Source organism: Amblyomma mixtum, chromosome 4, assembly GCF_055824585.1.
Source record: "Amblyomma mixtum isolate Tamu chromosome 4, ASM5582458v1, whole genome shotgun sequence".
Lineage (NCBI taxonomy): Eukaryota > Metazoa > Arthropoda > Arachnida > Ixodida > Ixodidae > Amblyomma > Amblyomma mixtum.
Window position 1 is genome coordinate 111,935,072 of NC_143015.1, and position 21,877 is coordinate 111,956,948.

Here is a 21,877-nt window from a genome sequence, read left to right on the forward strand (position 1 = left end):
TCTTAAACTATAAAATCTCTAAAATCGGCAGTGGCTTAGCTCAGTCAGGCCAAGATATACGCAGCAAAAAAAAAAAAAAAAATGGCTGTGGTTTAGCTCCGGTTAAACCTGGTAGAGTAGCGATAGTCTAGCTTCTTTCAGAGGCTCAGAACTCGATTCATCGTCATCTGTCGTCGTGGATGCAATGTCATCGTCTAAGAGGGCCCCTCTAACCGCGTCGCTTATCGAGAAGCTTAACGCGCTCTTCCTCGATCTCCTCGGCTCGCCGCCTACTCTTGCCTTCTTTCCTACGAGAAGCCCTAGCTTCCTTCGAGTTGTCCATTTCTACCACAGGCTGCGTATCGTTGTGATACCCGCCGCATCTCTGACGACACTCCGCGCATGCGCACGACTGACGAGGCGGGCGGCTAGAATTTCGATGGAGGCTAAATTGTAGAGTCCCGTGTACCGTGCGATGTGAGTGCACGTTAGAGAACCCCAGGTGGTCGAATTTTCCGCTGCCCTTCTCAGCGGAGTCCCTCATATGTGAGACAGTTACTGCATATTCTCTTTCGTCAAAAAACAATTTTCTATTATACGAAGGAACTCCAATGCCTGTTCGGAGCGGAGCCTTGCCCGTGGTGCCATGGCTCAGCGCGCAGCCACGCTGACCTCGTGAAGCGATTGGCGTAGTGTAGCTCTCGCTGCAAATATTCCGTCTACTGACATTTTGGTAGCGACGCGCTGTCGTCTCGGGCAACGCGGGGAGGGGGGGGGGGCGTTCAAAGCTGACGTTGCAGAGTGAAATAAAGTACCACAAAAATGGCCGAACATCTGTGCAGGAAACAAGCTGCGGTGCATACGCGCGCTGTTTTTGCTATAAACGAGCAAACAACGCAAACGCGTTACATTAGCTCCGAATTAACAATATGCAGCAGTGCAGTTACCTGAAATTGTCGTGATAATCGCTGACTTCGTGTCAAACGGCAGGCCACCTGCCCCGGTCTCCCGTCAGGCTCATGCATCCATCGCCGCAGAATACAACCGCCGGGCGGGTCCAGGCCGCGGGACCAGCGTGAGCATCATCAACGCTTCCGTCACGTGGGTGTTGCTGCGACGCCGTCGCCCTCCCCCCTTGCAACGTCCTGACAACGGGGACAGGTGAGGTGGAGGAGCACGTGACTGGCACGTACAGTTGCGGACATGAGTAGACGGAGCTCGATATTCCGCTCTTCACTCCTTCCATGTGAGAAACAGAAACATTTTTTGCCCTAGAGAATGCGCATTAGCATACACTACGAGCATGCACATACCATAATTGGCGATTCCAATTATTTAACGCGTGAAAAAATATTAGGAGCTGATAGCATGCTCCATTTACGTTTGTGCGTACCTGTACGCTTCGACATCGTGTTTGTTGTAGAGCGCGTTGAACGGCAGGAACATTGGTTGAACGCCGGCGTTTAAGTGCTTGACGTTCGCAGGGGAGATTCCTCTGGCACGGCTACATAGCCGGGTGCGCAGCTGTGGGTGACGTAGACGGACGTCACGGTGACGAGTGCACAAGTTTCCTTGGCGTAGCTGTTAAAAAGAGAGATTTCGCATACAGGAGAGAGTGGGTTCTTGTGTTCTTGTCCTTGCTATTGCAGTGCCTCACCGCTCTCTTAACTGTGCCCTGTTCGCGTATCAACCCTGCACTCTTTACACCTATACACCTATATGGGTGTAAAAAGGGGGTAAGGTGTCCTATAGCACACAACTTTTTGAAAGGGTGTGCGCTAGGAGACAACTTTACTTGCTCTTTTCTTTCTGCTTAGGGAGTGCAGAAATGAAACTGCAGTGCCTCTTTCTGCGGAAGTGGAATAAGGGAACGCATATAGACCTGCTCATCGAACCGTAATTGTAAGTGCGCTGCCCTCGTAACGTTTCACGTTTACATCTCTCGCTACTTTTTCGCACGTCTAGCAGCGTGGCACTTCGCTTGCACGTAACGTACGCCAATTACCCCATGTTCGTAGACCACGCGTCGCTTGCACTGTTCAAGTCTGAGCTAGTGTCGAATAGCGGATTAAATGAACGCGTGGGCTTTCACGATGCTCAAGCAACCTTTAGCCACGGGAGCAGTCATTTCCTGACTACATCTGTGGCCTATGCCGTGTTTTTTTTTTTTACCTCGCTATCGGTTCCTTGCACTGGTGCCGTAGTAGTCGCGGTGCCGGAGACCGGGGGCATCGTGAAAGGCCGCGCGTCCGTTTGATTCGCTGTTCGCCACTAGCTGGGACTCGAATCGCTAGTGCTGTTGCATCTTCACGATTAGCATGTGGTTAACTTCGCTCTAACAGGGTAGCTGTCGGCGCTTTGGATGTGGAAGCTGGCCGGAGTCGCTTGTCCGTGACGGGTCAGGACTTACCAGATGTGAACTCCGGCAGCCAAGGAAGGTTGGTATCTGTCTTCGACACACTTCCCAAGTACAGTGGAACTCCGTATTGCGAATGCTCCGCAGAGAGACATCGCACCGGGGCTACTCGTGTAGAAATGGGGAAACAGCCGTCAGGGTGAGGAGAAATCGGCGTTGTTTGGAAAACAAGAACTCCTACCACTGAATGTGGCGTTGTCAGTATGAGGGCAGTTGTGAGACGTCATATCTATAACCCAAACTTATCATTTACGTGATGTCAGCAATTTTTATAAACAGTCTTTTTGATCAGGATGGATGTTTGGGGAGTTTGCTGCTCATGATGAAAAACTGTAGTGCTCGAGACAAGGACACAACGAAGACGGCAACACATGCACTAACTTTCCACTCAATCTTTATTCAATGCACAAACGGATTTTAAGTAGTGCGAGAGCATCAAATTATCGTCCGAAAAGCCTATAACACCGCAAGTCACATCACATTTTGTTCCAGGCATCAAGAAATATCATCTCTCTCTTTGATAGAGATAGAGACGGGATGCTTACACACTTCTAAGTTTTTTTATTCGTCTCGCTTCAATAATCTCCCGTGTTAGCTGTTTTCTGCTTTTGTTAATCACCTGGCATTCATCGAACTTCGGCATGCATATATCTGGTTTACATTCCTCACAATGTTCTGAAAGATTGCCTTTTTCATTTTCTATATCTTCTTATTGTTCTCGCGTAGCCTCTCGTTTAGGCATCTCCCGGTTTGGCCTATGTAAAACTTACCACATGACAGCGGCAAAGAATGCACGACGCCTTCTGCGCAGTCAACAAATATCTTCTTGTGATTCTTTGTACAGCTTTGATTTTTCACAGAGTTAGGATTCATCATCTTACATAATAATCTTACATAAAACAGAGGCATTGTCAACAAGTACTTCAAAAAGGCTCTGGAAAAGTCGTGTGGGCACCGTGTGAACAGCAGTTTTCAGGAACAGGTAAAACGGTTACAAGAGGCTGGGTATCCTAAGGCCATCTTAGTGTCAGTGGCTGAGGGGATGATTGGTAAAAATAATTCCAAATGCCAAACTCAGCCTGGAAATGTGGGAAAAAAGCAGTAGTTCCGTACATGCACCGGATTTCCCATAATCTGAAAAACCTAGGCCAACGAGTAGGCGTTCAGGTAGTGTTTTCGGCCCCAGATAAACTCCCGAAACTATGTAAGATGACGAAAAATCAAAGCTGTACACAGAGTCAAAAGAAGAAATTTGTTGACTGTGCACAAGGTGTCGTATATTCCTTGCCACTGTCATGTGGTAAGGTTTACATAGGCCAAACCGGGAGATACCTAAACGAGAGGCTACGCGAGCACAATAAGAAGGTAACTCAGTTTCTACAAAGCACGTTTAAATAATTATTGCTGGACAATATTCGTGAACTGGAGGGCTTCAATATCCTGGCCGTACTGCAGCTTTATCACAGCCGCATTCAGAGCCCCTTTAACTCCACATACCACGCACACTGTCAGGGGTGGATCCATGCATCCACAATTCGTCCAGCAGCAGCAAGCCAACGCATCGCTTTCACGGTCCTCCTCTGGCTCCTCGACGTCATGCAGTTATGCGACGGCCCCAGAACCCTCCTTATTCGGCAACGCCCCCGAGCATCGCGTGAGGTCACTCTGAAGAGCGTCGCCGCCAGGGATGAAGAAAGGGCGAGGCTGCCCCAATAGAAAGATGGAGGATGGCGGCCCTCCAGATGAAGCCATACTCATGGGAGATCGCAGTGTGGTGACTTCGTTATTAATGCGAAAGCTTGATATGGCTATGTACGCGTCACCAAAAAAGTGCCCGCAAAAGGTGTTCGAAATTTAGCCCAGGGGCGAATTAGGTTGATGTGGAGTAATACGATTGTTGTGTGTGTGTGTGTGTGTGTGTGTGCGTGCGCGTGCGCGTGCGTGTGCGTGTGCGTGTGCGTGCGTGCGTGCGTGTGTGTGTGTGTGTGTGTGTGTGTGTGTGTGTGTGTGTGTGTGTGTGTGTGTGTGTGTGTGTGTGTGTGTGTGTGTGTGTGTGTGTGTGTGTGTGTGTGTGTGTGTGTGTGTGTGTGTGTGAAGGGGGGTTGTTCAAGGCTGACGCTTTAGAGTAAAATAAGTAACGCAAAATTTCCCAGTTTCTGCGCAGGAAACAAGCTCCGGGGCATACGCGCTTTGTGCACTAAGCGACGAAACAGCGCAAACGCGTTACTTTAGCTCCGCATGAACAATGCGGAGCAGTGCAGTTATTTTCCTTCGTCGTGATCATCGCTGATCGTTATTTCGTGTGAAACTGCAGATCGCCCGCTCCTGTCTCCCATCAGGCTCATGCATCTCTAGCCGCAGAAGACGACAGTTGGGCGGGTCTATAGGCCGCAGGACCGTCATTAGCGTCGGCAGTGCTTTCTCCAGTGTGGGTGTTCCACATTCGTGCTCCGCTGCTACCACGTTCTCACAACGGGGACAGGTGAGGTGGACGACAGGCATGTGCAGGTGCGGACATGTGTAAACGGAACTCGATATTCCGCTCTTCACTCATTCCCCGTAAAACAACAACAAAGAAACATTGTTTGTTCTAGAGAAAGCAGAATAGCATCCACTACCAGCATGTACATACCATAACTGGCAATTGCAATTAGGTAACGCGTAACAAATATTAGGACCCAATAGCATGATGCGTTTACTTTTGTCCGCACCTGTACGCTTAGATGTCATGTTTGTTGTTGAGCGGGTTAAACGGCAGAAGCACCGGTGGAATGCCGGCTTTTAAGTGCTTGGCGTTCACAGGGCAGCTTCCTCTGACACGACTACATAGCCAATTGCGCAACTGTGGGTGACGTCGACGGACGTCACGTTGACGAGTGCACAAGTTTCCTTGACGTACCGGATGAAAAAAAAAAAAGATTGCGCATACAGGAGAGTGGGCACTTGTTTTCTTATTTTTTATTGCACGCATTTGCGACTCCCTCTTAATTGCGTCCTATTCACGTATCAACCCTGCACTCTAACCACGAATACACCTTTATGGGGGTATAAAGGGGGTAAGGTTCCCTCTAGCACGCACTTTTTTTTTAAGGCAAAAGCCTTTAATGCCTCATTGTTGTCGACAGAATGCTGTCAGCAGAGGTGTCGTGCTTTTCGGTTGGTCGAAATGATTTTGAGACAGTTACTAAGTAATTTCCTTTTCTCAAATACTATTTTCATTTAGTTCATTACGGCCTCCTCTTTCTATTCCATCTTTCACTCCCACTTCCTCCCTTCTTCTACGAACGGATGACGGGTGTCCACCGAGATAGGCCTCCAAGATATGCGAGACCGTTACTGCAATTTCCGTTCCTCATGTGCAATTTCCATTTTCTTTATTACGGACCCTCTTTCTCTTTCCCTCCCACTTCCTCCCTTACTGTACGGCGAGGTTTGGTGTGCAGCGAGAAGACAGAGAATTACTGTGCATTTCATTTCCTCGAAAAAATTGGCAGGGGTTTAGCTCTGGCTAAACCGGGTAAATGGCGTAGGCAATGGTGTGCGCGTTGTTCTGGCGATTCTTCGGCGCGTTGCCTTCACCTGGTAGCATTGCGCTGTTCCTGAGCAGTCAGGTGTTGAGATTCATCAGTGACCGATGACGTGGAACCACTTTGCGAGGTAGAACGTTGTCGCCGAGCTGCATCCTTAGCTTTCTCGCTTCTTCCTGTCATTGTCATTTCTCCTTAGAGGACTGCATAGCAAAGCACTCACGTCATGGCAAGCGCGCATTTATAGACGCTTAACAGCGCGGGAGCATGGGCGGCGCCATATTTGGTCACATGACCATTCCGCAACGCTGCGAGTGAGTCCAGAGAACGCCATAGCCCGTTCGACTGTACGTCTTGCTCGTCGGTAAATTGGTTTTTGAGAAAAGGAAATGCATCTGACTCGCATATATCGGTGGACACCTGAACCTCGCCGTAAGGGAAGGGGAGAAGATGGGAGTGAAGGAAGACACTGTATTCACTAGACGCGCTTTTGTTCATTCCAAACTATCGAGCTGGAATGGCGGAGTTATTAGCGTGCTTGTCTCTCACTCTGGAGACCCTGGTTCAATTGCGCAACTTGACCAATTTCCTATTCGGGGTTATTTTTTTATTTATGTGGTCTGACTAGAAATGAGGCTAATTGCTTAACCGATATCATTCGATGCACTGCGTGCCAATGCTGCTAACGCCGGCTTCGAAGCCCACAATTGGCGGACCTTCTAGTGGCGCCATCTGTCGTAGACAGAGCAAACTGCCCGGTGGCGCTGACGCGCTGCGCAGCGACGGCAGCGGCAAAGCGCGGCTGAAGCAACGCTGTTCAAGGTCATCCGAGGCCACCGCCGGGGCCTACGCGACGGCTCGCAACCTGGCGCGGTGTTGCTTACGCAATACAAGTGTTTTGTTCAGAGGTGTTTCCAACCGGCAAAGCGTTGCGCTGAACGGGTGGTGGCGTTCGGGGTCATTCCCGTGGTTTAGCCGCGCCTACTAGTGTACGCCACACAACCGCGCGGCAGTCACGTGCTCTCTGCCCGCTCGTTACTCCTAGTGGGGCACTGCGAAAAGAACAGGCGACACTTGGTCTTTGTTAGCAGACGACCTCATGAGTGCACTGTGTGATACCAGAAAACGAAACCTGCGCATACAGCCAGAAATTGGAAGACGACCACCGCGTCTCTTGCAGGCGCCACAGCTTCACAGGTGGACAGATGTGCAGTCGGCGTCCTCCCGGTCCAGTACAAGCGCTGGCAGCATTCATGGCGCCTGCGCTCGCAAACGAAAACATTGTCACAGGAGAAGCGTGTCACTGGATAACCTGTACGCTGCTGCTGAGATTGTCGCTGGCGAAAGGTAATGTTTGTGTCAGGATCACTTCCCTTTTGTGAGATAACATATGTGTGCGGGAAAAAAAATTCTGCGGGCATTCTTTGGCTAACGAAACGGCTCGTTGGCAAAGTGAGCAGTATGAATGAAGGTTGCCTGACACAGTGCTAGGTGTGGCGCAATAGATATCCTAGCAAATCCCTGGTTGACAGTTCAGGTGGTACGACTGACACAGGAAAGAATAGACCCAACTCAATACGTTTGCATGAAACATAACGTCATTCTGACAAGCATGCCATACCTACGGTCAGATACGTAAGCATTGTCGAGAGCAGGGACCAATAGTAGTTCGCCAGTATCAGAGTAATATTCGCGGAAAGGCTCGAGTTACTCAGCATTAACTGCTTAAACTATTTTGCCCTCGCAGCTTGGCATCTAGTTCACTGCTGCAGAACTTGTGAATTTGTTGATTGTGCGCTCAGGAAGACACTGAAAGGTGAAAAAGCGTGTATTGCTTCGAAAATATTGACAGGACCGTCTTGCTCGCCACGTTTTATAGCCTGGACGAAACTTGTGCAGGCTTGGTACTATGCTTCATCTTTGTCTGTCAGACCTAGCGGCTACAAACAAGGGTACCAGACACTTCCCTGCATGAGCTTTTTGGAGCGAAAAGCTTCACTAAACGGGTCAGAGTCGAGCTTCACGTGAGCCGAACTGGTGAGCTATGCGCATGCGCGAAACTGAGTGACGTCACGCGCTGCACAGGTGGTCGCTCCTCGCTGCTGCCGCAGCCGTCGCCGCCGCCAACTCCGTCGCCTGACCTTTCGATGCAGCCGCGCGCTACTGCGCATGTGTGAGGCCTCCTCGCTGTCGCTACAACTGCGCGCTTCGGCTCCTCGCACACCGTTTGACCTTTCGTTGCAGCCGCGTGTACCCGCGTCGCAGCCGGCAACCCTCCTCTCCGCATTCTTGCGTGCAGTTTTAACCGCACCGATGTCCGTCTCCTCCTCCGCCTCCGTACAGGCAGTGAGTGGTGAGTGGACGGCCGTGAAACCAAACATAACTGAAGCTTTTCGCTTGTATATCCTGGCTTAACCAGAGCTAAGCCATTGCCTATATTTTTTTTATTGACACACACGCTCTGCTCTTTTCAGCGCAGTTGTGGGAAGGGAAAAAGTTGGAGATACCCACTATGTAGATGAGGTGGCTGTACTCCTCATCCCACTCGGTGAAGAGCAGCCGAAGTTGTGCATGTTGTTGGAGGGGTTGATTATATACCGCTGTGAATTCCCGGAGGCTCACATTAAGATTCGCCTTGTGCAGGCTGACTGGTGTGCAACCTCACCGGGTCGTGTAGAATACCAGCGTCGAGTGGACAGCGGCGAGGAAGAGGAGGCGGTCCCACAGCCTTGGTTGCTCTACACGGTGAGTGATCATTGAGAGAGAAGGAAACCGCCAGTGGCCACGGCGCAAGGTTCGGATCTAGATGCAAGAAAAGCCTATGCGCTGACGCGGAGCGGTGGTGCTGATTTGCTTTCCGTCAGCTAACCTGCTGAGAATTGTGGGAAACTTTGGTCAATATGTTGAAGGCTCTTGGCGCTTATTAGATAGATTGCAAAAGGAGGCGTAACGTTTACAACAAAAGGCATGGTTGTCCTCCTCTGTCTTGGCATTCATGCCATAAACGCATGTTTTCCTTTCGGGCGGGTGCCTTGTCATTGTGAAATTGCTCGTTAACACACTCGTAGGTGTGCTGCGTGCTTATTAATGTGGAAACATTAGACTGCTATGTGGCATCATCAAAACTTGTCCGCCCTATTGTGTCGCTCAACAGACATATGTCCAAAAGTTTTATTGTGTTAGATAGCGCGTGATGAGATCTTGCTGTGGGAAGAAATTCGGTTCGTGCGTTGTAATTATTTAGACGCGAAAATTACACTTAGGTGTCGAAATAGCCATTGACGTCGATATAGTGCATGGACGACGTCAGAATAGCCACGGACGTCGATATAGTATGTGGATGCTTTGCTTTCGCATTACTCCAGTGCGGGTCGCCGCAATGATCTAATTTCTCTTTCATCTTGCAATGCATTGTTTTCGAATCTACTCGGACGACTAATCGCTGTTTCGCCGTGCTTGGTCCACATCAGTCTCTTAATGATGAGAAGTGTCTCGCGACCCGACGATGCAGGTCGGCTGGCGGCGTCCCACCGCTACCCTCTCCGGAACATGCCTTGGGCGGAGTGGGGCGTCCTTCAGAGCAGGCTGCTGGCACAGCCGGACGGCGTACGTCGCACCCGATCGCGCCTTTCCATAGCGGTCTGCACGAAGCTGCAGTGCACGTACGTTCTGGCCAGCAGTCCTGGCCAGCAGCTGCCGGTACGGAGGTAGGTCGCGAACGCGGTGTCAATGCGTTTGAGCTGAAACTGAAACGAAACCATTGCGTGGGTGTAGCCTCGATTGAAGGGAATCGAAACCGAGAGTCGTCGGAATAACCACGTCGAAGGAATAATCACGTCGAAGAATACCCTATCGGCGAACTAAGTACGGTGGCTACTAAGTTACAATTTGTAGCCCTCTGTAGCTGACAGCTGGGAAGTGTTGGGAACAATTGGGAACAGTTTGGGATAAGAGTTAATGGGGAATACCTAAGTAATCTTGCGATTCGTTAAAGACATTGCCTTCCTAAGTCACTCAGGACAAGAACTGCAAAGCACGATCAAAGAGTTAGAGAGGCGGAGCAGAATGGTGGGGTTAAAAATTAACATGCTGAAAACCAAAGTAATGTTCAACGGTCTCGCAAGGGAACAGCAGTTCGCAGTTGGTAGCGAGGTGCTCGAAGTAGTAAGAGAATATGATTACTTAGGGCAGGTAGTGATCGCTGATCCGGATCATGAGAGGGAAACAACCCGAGGAATAAGAATGGGATAGAGCGCATATGGCAGGCTCTCTCAGATCATGAATGGCAGTTAGCCAGTATCCCTCAAGAGAAAAGTCTACAACAGCTGCATCTTACCGGTACTCGCCTATGGGGCAGAAACGTGGAGGCTAATAAAGAGGGTTGAACTTAAGGACACCGCAGCGAGCTATGGAAAGAAAAAAATGATGTACCGTTCAGATCCGAAGCGGGCGAAGTGGGTGTGGGAACAAACGCTGGTTAATGACACCCTGGTCGTAATGAAGACGAAGAAATGGGCTAGGGGAGGGCATGTAATGCGAAGGCAAGATAACCGGTGGTCCTTAACGATAACGGAGTGGATTCCAAGAGAAGGCAAACGTAGCAGGGGGTGGCAGAAAGTTAGGTGAGCGCATGAGAAGAAGTTTGCGGGGATACGGTGGCCTCAACTGGCAAAGGACAGGAGACGTGAGAGAAGCCTTTGTCCTGCAGTGGGAGTACTCAGGCTGCTGATGATGATGATGTAGCTGACAGCTGCAGTTTTGCTGTGGCTGCTTGCCTTCTATAGCTACGGAGCACCACTACGAGGCGGTGGTGCTGCTGCTGTGCTTTCCACGACGAGGCAGGGTCCACAAGGTAGGGCAGTGAGAATAATTGGCGCGTTCTTTCCGGTTCGCTGTTAGGCAGGGATACGAAGAGAGGGCCATGAGCAGCACGAGAAGAGGAAACGGAAAGGACGTTCGTACGTGGCAAAATCTCGAGCAGCAGAGGGGGCCATCTGCCCCCCCCCCCCCCCCACACACACACACAAACACACACACACACGCGCGCAGCAATCACGCCATCCGTGGCGGTCGTGCCGAGCTGCATCGCGGCGAAGCCAACCAAAAGGGGAAGACGACGGGTAAAGTCCCTACAGTGGAAGCAAACACACAAGAGCCAAGCCGCGCGGTCTTGTCACTGAAACGTCCCTACTTGCCTTCAAAGACGTCGACAAAATTGGTTACAGTAATCTGTGAGGCCTGGTAGCAGATATAGCACCGAAACAGCATCTAGACTTAATCATGGCAGTGTAACTTAATCATGGCAGTGGAGAGATTCGCTTGCCTTTGTCATTCACGTGCCTCATCGTCGTCATATGCCCAAACGCAGGCGACTGCTGCCGTCACGTGCAAGGCTGACCCGTTCGATCCGAGCCTCAGAGAGTGCGTGAAAGACTCCCTGTATCACCTGAAGGTCATTGCTTACAGCACCGTGTGCTCTGGATAAAATTAGACCAGCTGCGGTTTTGCGGCGTTCAGTGATGTAGAAGAGCACACAGACAATTCAAATTTCACCTCCATTCATGTGCGGCCGCCATGGACCGGCAGCAGATTTCCAAAGCCACTAATTCACCCACCGCCATCCACGTTTTCCTCCGTAACGCAAGCGCCATTGCTGCTGCTGTGTGCGCTATACCGATGGGACATTCCGAGGATCGCCTTCAGAGTGTGGGTGCAGTCTTCCAACTGAATGTTGATTAGGTTCGCAAGCGCGCCGCGAAAGCGATAGGTGATGGACCATCATGCCCTTCGTGACGTCACACTAGAGCCTGCTTTATTGCCTCGTCGGGTTTGTGCGCGCGATGGGTCCGATATGTTCCAGATGTTACTGGTCAGTGGTGTAAACGTTACTGCACTGTCTGAATCGGGTGTGTTACAACTGCTGTATTTAAGGCACGTCTGTCCGACTCTCTGCATTTCCTTCTTGTTCCGAGAGAGACGAAATACATCGCTATAGACACAGAGGAATACATGATGGTGAAACTATAGGCCGTTTGAATCAAATGGCAGTGATATGTCACTATACGAATACATTCGCTTGTATACGATGCAGAAAAAAGAGAAGTTATTCTGGTGCCTTTTTCCAGAACTGGAGCGGCTTTCCTTTGGATGCGGTACCTCGCCGCCTTCTGCCTTGCGGTAGAACAGGTGGCATCCGGCGGCGTCTTCTGCTGCAGCGCACGTGTGAGTTCTAATATCTCTCTCCAGCGGAGCACGCGGTCAGTCTGTGTACTCCATTGGAAGAGACAGTCTATCTATAGCTGCTCGGGTTGTGTGTGCATGCGCGTCAAATACTTGCTCCTTGGTACAGACAGCGATGTTATCTTGTGTATACAACTCCAGAAAAAAAGCGCCAGACGCCCCTCGGAGGAGGCCGTCTAGACATTGGCATCGGCCGATCTCTTTACACCTGCTACCCTAAAATGGGAGGGCGTGGCCTATGCGTGGAGAATAATAGGAATAATAGGGATTCTTTTGATTAACGGCGGCGCCATGAAGATCGGTGGACCCTATTGGCTGCAGGGCGTTCTTTGACAGGCGTCTGCTACTTCAAATCAAATCAAATCTTTATTTCCATCGGTGCTACAGATGGAGGGCTACGGGAAAAAAGCTGCCACTTGGCAACTTGACGAGTCAGCAGCCCCATATATAAGGCAGCGTGTAGACAGCACCAGATAATGAAAAAACAATAAACAAATCAAGGCACTTCATCAGTGCAAAACAAAGGAAAAAAGTCCTGAGCTAGGTAAAACAAACATCAGAATATATAAAATCAGGTTAGTCAATCGGCAAACATGTCTCTAAGTTTAACAGTGGAACAACTAAATAAATCAAAATTCAGTGACTGATAGTAGTTTAACAGAGATGGCAGAGAATAACACAATCGCTCCATACCAGAATTCAAGCGTGGTACAGCAACCTTCCAGTTTTCTCCATGTCTAGTCTGATAACATTTAGCATTTCCTTCTAAATGTGCCAAGGCATCCAGGCTATGAATATTTTTTTTCACTTCATATTTAAACCGAGCACTCAAACGGAAACAGTATAGCTTGTGGGCTGTGATAACATGAGCACTGTGAAAAAATTCTGCAGTGGTTGCATTGTAGCCAGCATTGTACATGTGCCGTAGATACCGTTTTTGCATATGGAATATTTTTTGTGTGTTAGAGAATGTAGTTGTGCCCCACACAAGTGGCAGTAGTTGACGTGTGAACAGAAAAGAAAATCATACACCAATATTTTTGTTTTAGTAGAAAGCATATATCGGAGACGACCAACTACACCGGTTATTCGAGCAACTTACACTAATACAAAATTCACATGAGATTCCCAGGACATATTGGCAGTGAATATCACACCAAGACATTTGAAATGGTTAACAATGTCAACAGGATGAGAGTTTAAAACAATATCAGCAACTTCGTTCATGTATCCGGTAATATATACATTAGACTGCTGGAGCACGTCTCATTGTGGTCTTCGTTCTTTCTTCACAGCATTATATTTTCCTGGTCCAACATAATGGGCACTTTCTGATTATACTTTTTATTTCGCAGCCCCGCCAGCTCCTTGGGTAGCCCGGTCGCCTGAAATACCGTCGTCGCGTCCGATAGAAGGCCGGCCGGAAATCCATTCCAGAGCTACTGCGCGCTCGTAAGCAATCTTTGTAGATAATAAAAAGGGGGATGATAAATCTTCATGTATGCGCTGAAGTAACCGCTGTGGACTTTGCGTTTACCTCAACCACACCTTCCTGGCTTTCTGGTGGCTATAGTGGACAATTATTCTGTCGCAGCGGTTATCCCTGCACAATTCCGGGGCCAGAACAAGCCGCAAGGCTGCTGCTTCTACATCAGCCCGATTAAGCAACCCTCCGTGACGTTTTCGGTCGTCGCGATAAAAATGGGTCTAGATTTCTTAACGTTAGCGATCAGCAGACGCTGTTAACCGGCAGGGCAAAGAAGATAAGAATAAGTGCACACCGCTCAGGCCATAAACTGTGCTCTTGCCATCTTGCCAATGCACTTCTGCGCGTTGATGTTAAATGAAGCAGTTCGCACGCGCGGATTGCCGACGTGGTGGTACGTGGTTGAACGCAAGGGATTGGCATTCATAATAAGATTAATGGGTATGCGTGGTTGAGTCTTCCGTCTAAGGATACTGAAATTAATAGTGCTCACTATGTTAATTGCATCGAGGAATGTGTCGGGAAAGTACGCTCACCAATGAGGTGTTAAGGATGCTCCAGCGGTTCCCTCGGCCCCACTTCGTATTTCTCCCCACTGCCTGGGAGCGTTTCAGCCAATTAAAGGTCACTCTGACGAGCGGCGCAGCCAACGTTGAAGGAACAAAGGGCCAGATGGCGTCGAGAGAAAGTTGGATGGCGGCCCTCCAGATGAAGGCACACTCATGTGACTTCGCTATGTGGTGATGTCGTTAGTAATGCGAAAGGATTATATGGTTACGTACGGGTCACCAAGAAGTGTCCGCAAAACGTGGCCGCAATTTTGTTCGGACGTTCCTGTCATACTACAAAGAGATATGGGAAAAAAATGCTTGGTTGGATCAAGTAGAGGATGAAAAAAATCTCGCTATGGGGCGAATTTGGTTGATGTGGAGCAGTTTGGACGTCGGAATAGCCATGGACGACGAAACAGTGAGAAGATGTCAATACAGCCACAGTCGTCAAAATGGCTCCAAAGGCGAACAAGGACAAGGGACAAAGAGTGTCGAGGAGGCGTCAATGCTTTCGCATGGGCCCAGTGTGGGTTGCTGCACTGATCTAAAAGTTGACACGAGCGACCACCACGAGGTCTCTGGTAACAAGGAAGGGAGGGGGGGGGGGAGGGGGTGTTCAAGGCTGACGGTGTGGAGTAAAATAAAGTGGCAAAAAAAACTGCCCAATTTCTGTGCATGAAAGAAGCTCTGGTGCATACGTGCTCTCGTAGCAGCGCGAGCGCGTTAATTTAGCTACTTGTTCACAATACGGACAAGTCCTGTGTCTTGCCTTTGTAGTGATCATCGCTGATCGTTATTGCGTGTCAAACTGCAGGGCTCCTGTTCCGGTCTCCTGTCAGGCTCATGCATCCCTCGCCGCAGAAGGCGACAGTTGGGCCGCTATAGGCCGCGGGAGCACCGTCAGCTTCGTCAGTGCTGCCGTGACGTGGGTGTTTCTGCGACGTCGACACACGTCTTTCTGTCACGTCGAGACATCGGGGACAGGTGAGGTGGAGGAGCACGTGACTGGCATGTACAGGTGCGGGCACAAGTGAACGGAGCTCGATATTCTGTTCTTCTCGCCTTCCGCGTAAAAAACAAAGAAACATTCTTTGTTCTAGAGAAAGCGCATTAGCATCCACCTCAAGCATGTACATTCCAATTAGGTAACGCGTGAAAAATATTAGGGCCCAATGGCATGTTCCGTCTACTTTGGCCGTACCTTTACGCTTCGATGCCGGCTTTTAAGTGTTTGATGTTCACAGGGGAGCTTCTTCTGGCGCGGCTACATAGCCGGGTGCGCAACTGTGGGGGACGTCGACGGACGTCGTGGGGACGAGTGCACATGTTTCCTTGATGCGCCGATGAAAAAAAAAGATTGCGCATATGGCAGAGAGTGTTTTCATGTCTTGTGCTTCCTGCACTTGCACTTCCTCGCGACTATCTTAAGTAAGGTTCACTTTATTTCGGAAAAGTGCATACAGCACTTAGAATAAGCGCCACAGGCGAAAAGCTGATGAAAATAGCTTGAAGATGCCTGTGGCTCATTTAAAAGCCATTGCAAAAAAGAAATAAAATAAACACATAGATACTATGGTGGCAGGTCGCATATGAGCACACTATAGTAAACAAATTACAATATTTACGCCATGTTCTCGGATCAACTCTGCACACTAAGCACGAATACACTAATGTGGGAGTAAAACAGGAGTAATCTGTAGTAATCTGTAAAAGGAGTAACCTTACTCCCTTTTTATTCCTATCTGTTTAGAGAGTGGAGAAATGAAAGGGAACGTGTATAGAGTTGCATATCGAATCGTAAATATGAGTGCGCTGCCCTTGTAACGTTCCACGTTTGCATCTCGCGCTACTGTTATGCAACGAAACATCTACCAGCATGGTTTGTAGCTTGCACGTGACGTACGCCGTGCACCTCATATTTGTATATCAGAAATAATTTGCATCGTTCAAGTGCAAGCTAGTGGCGATTCGCGAAGGAAACGAACGCGTGGACTTTCATGATGCCCTAGGTCTCCGGCACCTCGGCTAGTAGGTCGTCAGTGCGAGCAGCTTATAGCCAGGCGAGCAGTCATTTCCTGACTAAATCTGTGGCCTACGCCTTGGTTTTTTTACCTCGCTATCGGTTCTTTGCACTGATGCCGTAGTAGTCGCGCCGCCGGAGACTGGGAGCATCGTGAAAGGCCGCCCGTTCGTTTAATTCGCTGTTCGCCACTAGCTGGGACTCGAACTGCTATTGCTGTTGCATCTTGATTAAAATGAGGTTAACGTCGATTTCACAGGGTAGCCGTCGACGCTTTGGATGTGGAACCTGGCCGGAGGCGGTGAGGACTTCCCAGATGTGTACTCCAGCAGTCAGGGAAGGTTGGCATCTGTCTTCCAAGTGCCGTGAAACGCCGTGTTGCGAATGCTCTGCAGAGAGACATCGCACCGGGGCTACTCGTATCGAAATGGGGAGACAGCCGATAGCATGAGGGGAAATCGGCGTTGGTTGGAAAACAAGAACTCCTGCCACTGAGTGTGGCTTTATCAGTTTGAGAATACCTGTGAGACGCCATTTCTGTAACCCACCCTCATCATATACGTGATGTTTCACTTAATACTGTCCGCAAGCTTTTTAAAAACAGTCTTTTTGAGTTAGAGGAGCGCTTGTTCTGGCGTACCATTGTCAGGGATGTATGGCGTCACAATACAGCTTAACGGGGCTAACTATCGGCATGGTGCGATGTAAATGGAGGTTAACTATCCCGCGGTGGTCGTAATTTCCAAAGCGCTTCACTACGGCGTGTCTCGTAGTCTGAGTTGCTTTGGGTCATTAAACACCCACATACTATAAACAAACCAACTAGCAGGATGGTTGACTAATAATGAATATGTAGTTCATTTTCAACTATTTCGGTTGGCCTCCTTATTTATTTAGGGGCCTGTGGCACATTGCAAGTAATGTCCTTATCACTTTGGACCTTATCACTATATCACTTTGGAGGTGAGCTCACAGTAAATCTCAATTTATTTTCGTGTACAGATACCTGTCGCTTTATTATAAATTGTTTGGTTTGGTTTATGGGTGTTTAACGTCCCAAAGCGACTCAGGCTATGAGGCACGCCGTAGTGGAGGGCTCCGGGTGTTCAGACCCCCTGTGGTTCTTTAACGTGCACGTACACCACACAGTACACACGGGCCTCTAGAACATCGAAAATTCTCGCGCGTTTGCACACAGTAATTGCTTATGTACCCCTATAATTTTTCTTTTCATATGAGGGGAATGTTTTAATGAAAGACACCATAGCAGAGTTTTGTTTGCGGAAGCTGCTGCGAATGATTCTTTTTATTGTTTTTCAGTGCAGATGAAATTCTGTGAGCATGATTGTGCGGCATGTAGAATTCTTGACATTTTTGGTCGATTCTGATTGCTTTTGTGAAATCAAATTTTTCTCGATACAGAACATAATCCTTGCCTCAAAGGGCTAGATTATTCTATTTATAGTATACTGGCTGCATGTTTTCTTAGGTAGTGATTATGATAGGCAATAATAGGGAGTGGCTAGTTAGGAAGCACTCTCCGCTGGGGCTTGATGCTAAGCAGGTTAGGCCTAGCGGCACCTATCCAGCGGGTTCCCTGCCAGCAAGCCGACGGGTAGCACATCGCTGCAAGTAGTGCCTCACTAATGTGGGTGCAATGTATGCTTTTTCTACATGTGGAATTATCAATATATTTAACTACCTCGGGACTCCTTTCGAGTTCGATATAGCTGGTATCCCAGCTTTCTTAGAAACCTCGAATTATGGCCCTGTGCGGACGATTTCCCTAATTTCCCCACTACATAGCTGCAAATTAGGCCCAGGGAAATAAAAATGCGCGTGTGCTCTTGGTTTCGCCGATCACTGCGTATCACTCCGCCGACGGTAGAGAGGCAAGCCGCCACGAGTGTGGCTGAAAGGTTGGTCGACTCCTCCCACATTTTGCGGGGAATTCAAAAAACAAACGCGGTAGCCCGACGTTAATCTGATTTAAATTAGGGAAATCGGACGCAAAGGGCAGTAATTCGAAGTTTCCAAGAACGTTCGGAACGTGCAGATCGAGTTCCAGTGGTAAAAATACGAGTTCAAATTCCTCTTCAGTGCACCTTTAAGCTTCAAAGTGCTGCTTGTAAGACGTATGTTTAAACAATTCATCTCAACTCCCATTTAATAGTGCTTGAAGTTAAGGGCATGACTTTTTATATTGACTGCCGCGAATTGTCTTCTTCCCACATTCATCAAACAGCTCATACCCGAGGATCTGCTGGCTGGCGACCTACGCCACCATGGAGCCAGCAGATGCCTACGTTTCTCGGCCGGGGAAGGCCATCTGGGGTCCCGCGCTTCGGTGATCGAGCCAGTCTTGAGGTGCTCACAGGGGAGCTACACAGGACTCCTTCCAAGAAGTTCGGCACTGCCTGCCAGAACTCAGCCGGCTGGCTGACCAAAGAAGTTTGGTACCACCAGCCAGAAGTCACCCGGCTGACCGGGCAAAGAAGTTTGGCACCGCCAGCCAGAACTCACCCGGCTGACTGACCAAAGAAGTTTGGTGCCACCAGCCAGAAGTCACCCGGCTGACCGGCCAAAGAAGTTCGGCACCGCCAGCCAGAACTCACCTGGCTGACTGACCAAAGAAGTTTGGTACCACCAGCCAGAAGTCACCCGGCTGACTGACTAAAGAAGTTTGGCACCGCCAGCCAGAACTCACCCGGCTGACTGACCAAAGTCCATTTGGACATTCACCTCGTACATCTGGACAAGGAACTGGAGTCAGTCATCGCCCAATTCATCGAGGCGACGACTTCTCTTCAGGAGTTCTCTCCGAAATGACTGCTGGCTCCCGGTGCTCCAGTCTCTAAAGGAGAACTCGACCATCAAGGAGCTGTACACTGACGCGACAGACTTCCCCGAGAGAGACGCTGAGTCTGTAGGAGCCGCCGTCGGGTCGCAGCCGATGAGCGCGCCGCATGGGACGGAGGAGGCGCCTTCTTCGGGGGCCTGTCAGCCCACATCACGGACAACCGCACGCTTCTTCTTCGGGGCAGCTCTGACGGCCACACACACCCAGGGAGTGGATCGCTGTCAGAGAGCAGGTCTGCAGGAACGCGGCCATTGTGTTCCGCGCAGCAGGGTGCGCGAAGAAGGGCTTGCGCACCGACGGGTACGTTCACATAAGGATGCATCATTTCTACTAGAAGCAGTTTGTTATCCAAGGAGTATCGATTTTATTGATTGATCGGTACATGAAATGCCCCTCTTGGTGGGTTGCTCATTTTCTTGGACTGTGGAGGAAGTTCAGTTCCTCCTCAGGCGTAGTGCTTTAATCACCCAGAGTCCCCTTAGCAAACCTAACGAATTCTAAAGGCCTATACGCCATCGCGAAAGTCTGAAGGTGCGCCAGTCAATAGAGTGGAGAGTTAAAAAAGGAGTTGCTAGCGGCTTGTTAACGATACCATTGTAAAGTCGCAAATTAGACCCCTAATAATCTATGCAGAATTCTTCAAAGGAACGGGGAGCTCCTTTGCATACGCGTATCGATCCTCGTATCTCCCTGCCAGCCGTCCTTATCCATTAGTGGATAACGTGGATAAACGTAGTGGATACGTGTGAAACGTTACGTTTTCTTTGAAGTATATACTCTGCAGAATCGAATGAAATATGAACACGCCGGTGTAAGCGGGAGGAGAAAAGCGATTTTTTTTTACTCGAGGCCTTTCATTTTCACTTCGATTGCGCGAATACCGCTGCTATTAAGACTTAGTTGGCGTTACATGTGTTTCCTCCCCTCAGAACTAGTATTTGCGCGTTCCTGCTTTGGGGATAACGTTCGCCTGCTCGTGTATTGGATTGAGGGTGATGGCACCTAGTTACGTGTTCAAGTATTGCTCCCAAAGAAGGACGAAGAAAACCGGTTATTTAACCGTTGGGTTTCATCCCTCTTCAGACGGCGCCATTAGTCCAGGACTCCATTGGCTGTCGCTATTTTGCGTGCCCGCTATATCTATCGTGGTGGCTGTTCCTATGGGTCTGTGCTGAGCAGAGCGGCCTAGATTAGAAGAAACATTAGAAATTAAGATTAAGATTAGAAAGTGGAGCGGTTGCTCTCAACAATCAATCCTTTTACCTCTTCATGAGCTCCTCCAGCTGGCTGAAGACGCCGCCGCTGCCCAAGTGATAGCGGCCGCATTTAAGCGGGGGGCGACTTCGTGTCGCTCCTCTACATCCGCTGGAAATAAAGTTTCACCACCACCACCTCTCCATGAGTACTGGTAGTTTGACCCACAGGTAAACATCGGCCGCGCTCAAGTTTGAAATCGTTTTCTTTTTATGCGAAGCATACTACTTTAGCTACCACTTCAGCCCTTCACCGTGGTTATGCGCCTCCAAATCACGTGATCCATGACGTCACACCACGTGACACGATGACGTCACGACAGTAGAGAAACGGGGGCCCACCTGCCGCCGTCGCTGTGGTTGTCCGCCTCCAAATCACGTGACACGATGATGCCACACCACGTGACACGATGACGTCACGGCAGTGGAGAAACGGGGGCCCACCTCGCGCCGTCGCTGTGGTTGTGCGCCTCCAAATCACGTGATACATGACGTCATACCACGTGACGCGATGACGTCACGACAGTGGAGAAACGGGGGCCCACCTCGCGCCGTCGCTGTGGTTGTGCGCCTCCAAATCACGTGATACATGACGTCACACAACGTGACACGATGACGTCACGACAGTGGAGAAACGGGGGCCCACCTCGCGCCGTCGCTGTGGTTGTGCGCCTCCAAATTACGCGACACGATGATGCTTCGCATTCTCCAGGCTTAACCAAGTTAAGCCTCAGCCATTTTTTTTTCAGCAATTTTGGATCTGTCTAGTATAAGCGCAGATTTATAATCACATATTTGCGGGTTCACGGCGTTCTAAGTGCCTATATCCTCTTCTTTCTCTACAGGGAAGGCCATCCGGGCACTGGAAACAGTGAACCATCATTACTCTGTTGATGATTTGGGCAGAATCCTAGCCGCAAGCAAGGAGACAGCGTCCGTAGTGCGCGAAGCGCTGGGCAAGGTCAAGTCCGTGTGGGGCTTTCTGGCGTAGTGAAGTTTAAAGGGTCGACGTCGTGTCAGAGGCAGCCTCATAAAACTGAAGAAGCAAGATGGAAGATGGCAGACATGCTTCGCGCCTTTACGCATGAGATAATGCAATTTGGATTGGTGCCTCTGTCGCTTTCTTCTTCTTATTATTTTGATTGTGATGTTGTTTGTTGTTAGTGGCTATTTATTGTTAATAAAAATAAGTGACTCGAATCTTTCGGTGTCGGGAGGGAGCCCATCCGCGCACGTTTGCTCCAGTCGTCAGTCGCGGAGCGCTCTCGATTGTTGTGGCCGAGTGTCTATTTGAAACTGTTAAATGGGGCTGGGAAAGGGGCTCTAATAATGTTTCGGTATGCCTGGGATGTTAAAGCAGGAAATTTTACGAATATTGTCCAGGATGACGTTTTTTAATGCGCTTTGTACAAGCTGAGTTATCTGTAGTGAAAACTTGAATGTCCGTGTTTAAGCGCCTTTCCCTCTTCTCTCGTCACTTTTTTGCACGCTGGAAGGTCGGCGCTCCTCCGCCGGCCCCACCTCCGGGGGCGGAGCTTGCTGACC

General features: G+C 49.6%; 1 protein-coding gene across 6 annotated transcripts in view; it reads left to right on the plus strand.

The window, feature by feature from the left end:
• The window catches only part of LOC149347897 (uncharacterized), a 49,315-nt gene extending 27,783 nt beyond the window's left edge, over positions 1-21,532 (plus strand). For 5 of the 6 annotated variants that reach the window (XM_089587722.1, XM_089587725.1, XM_089587724.1 and 2 more), the window contains 5 exons: positions 2,322-2,417; positions 4,710-4,877; positions 7,103-7,269; positions 8,566-8,667; positions 9,434-10,622. In XM_089587722.1, coding sequence (XP_089443848.1) covers positions 2,322-2,417; positions 4,710-4,877; positions 7,103-7,269; positions 8,566-8,599 — 465 coding nt within the window. In that variant the 3' untranslated portion in view covers positions 8,600-8,667; positions 9,434-10,622. The other variant, XM_089587727.1, reaches the window with a different exon arrangement.
• The last annotated feature ends 345 nt before the right edge of the window (positions 21,533-21,877 follow it).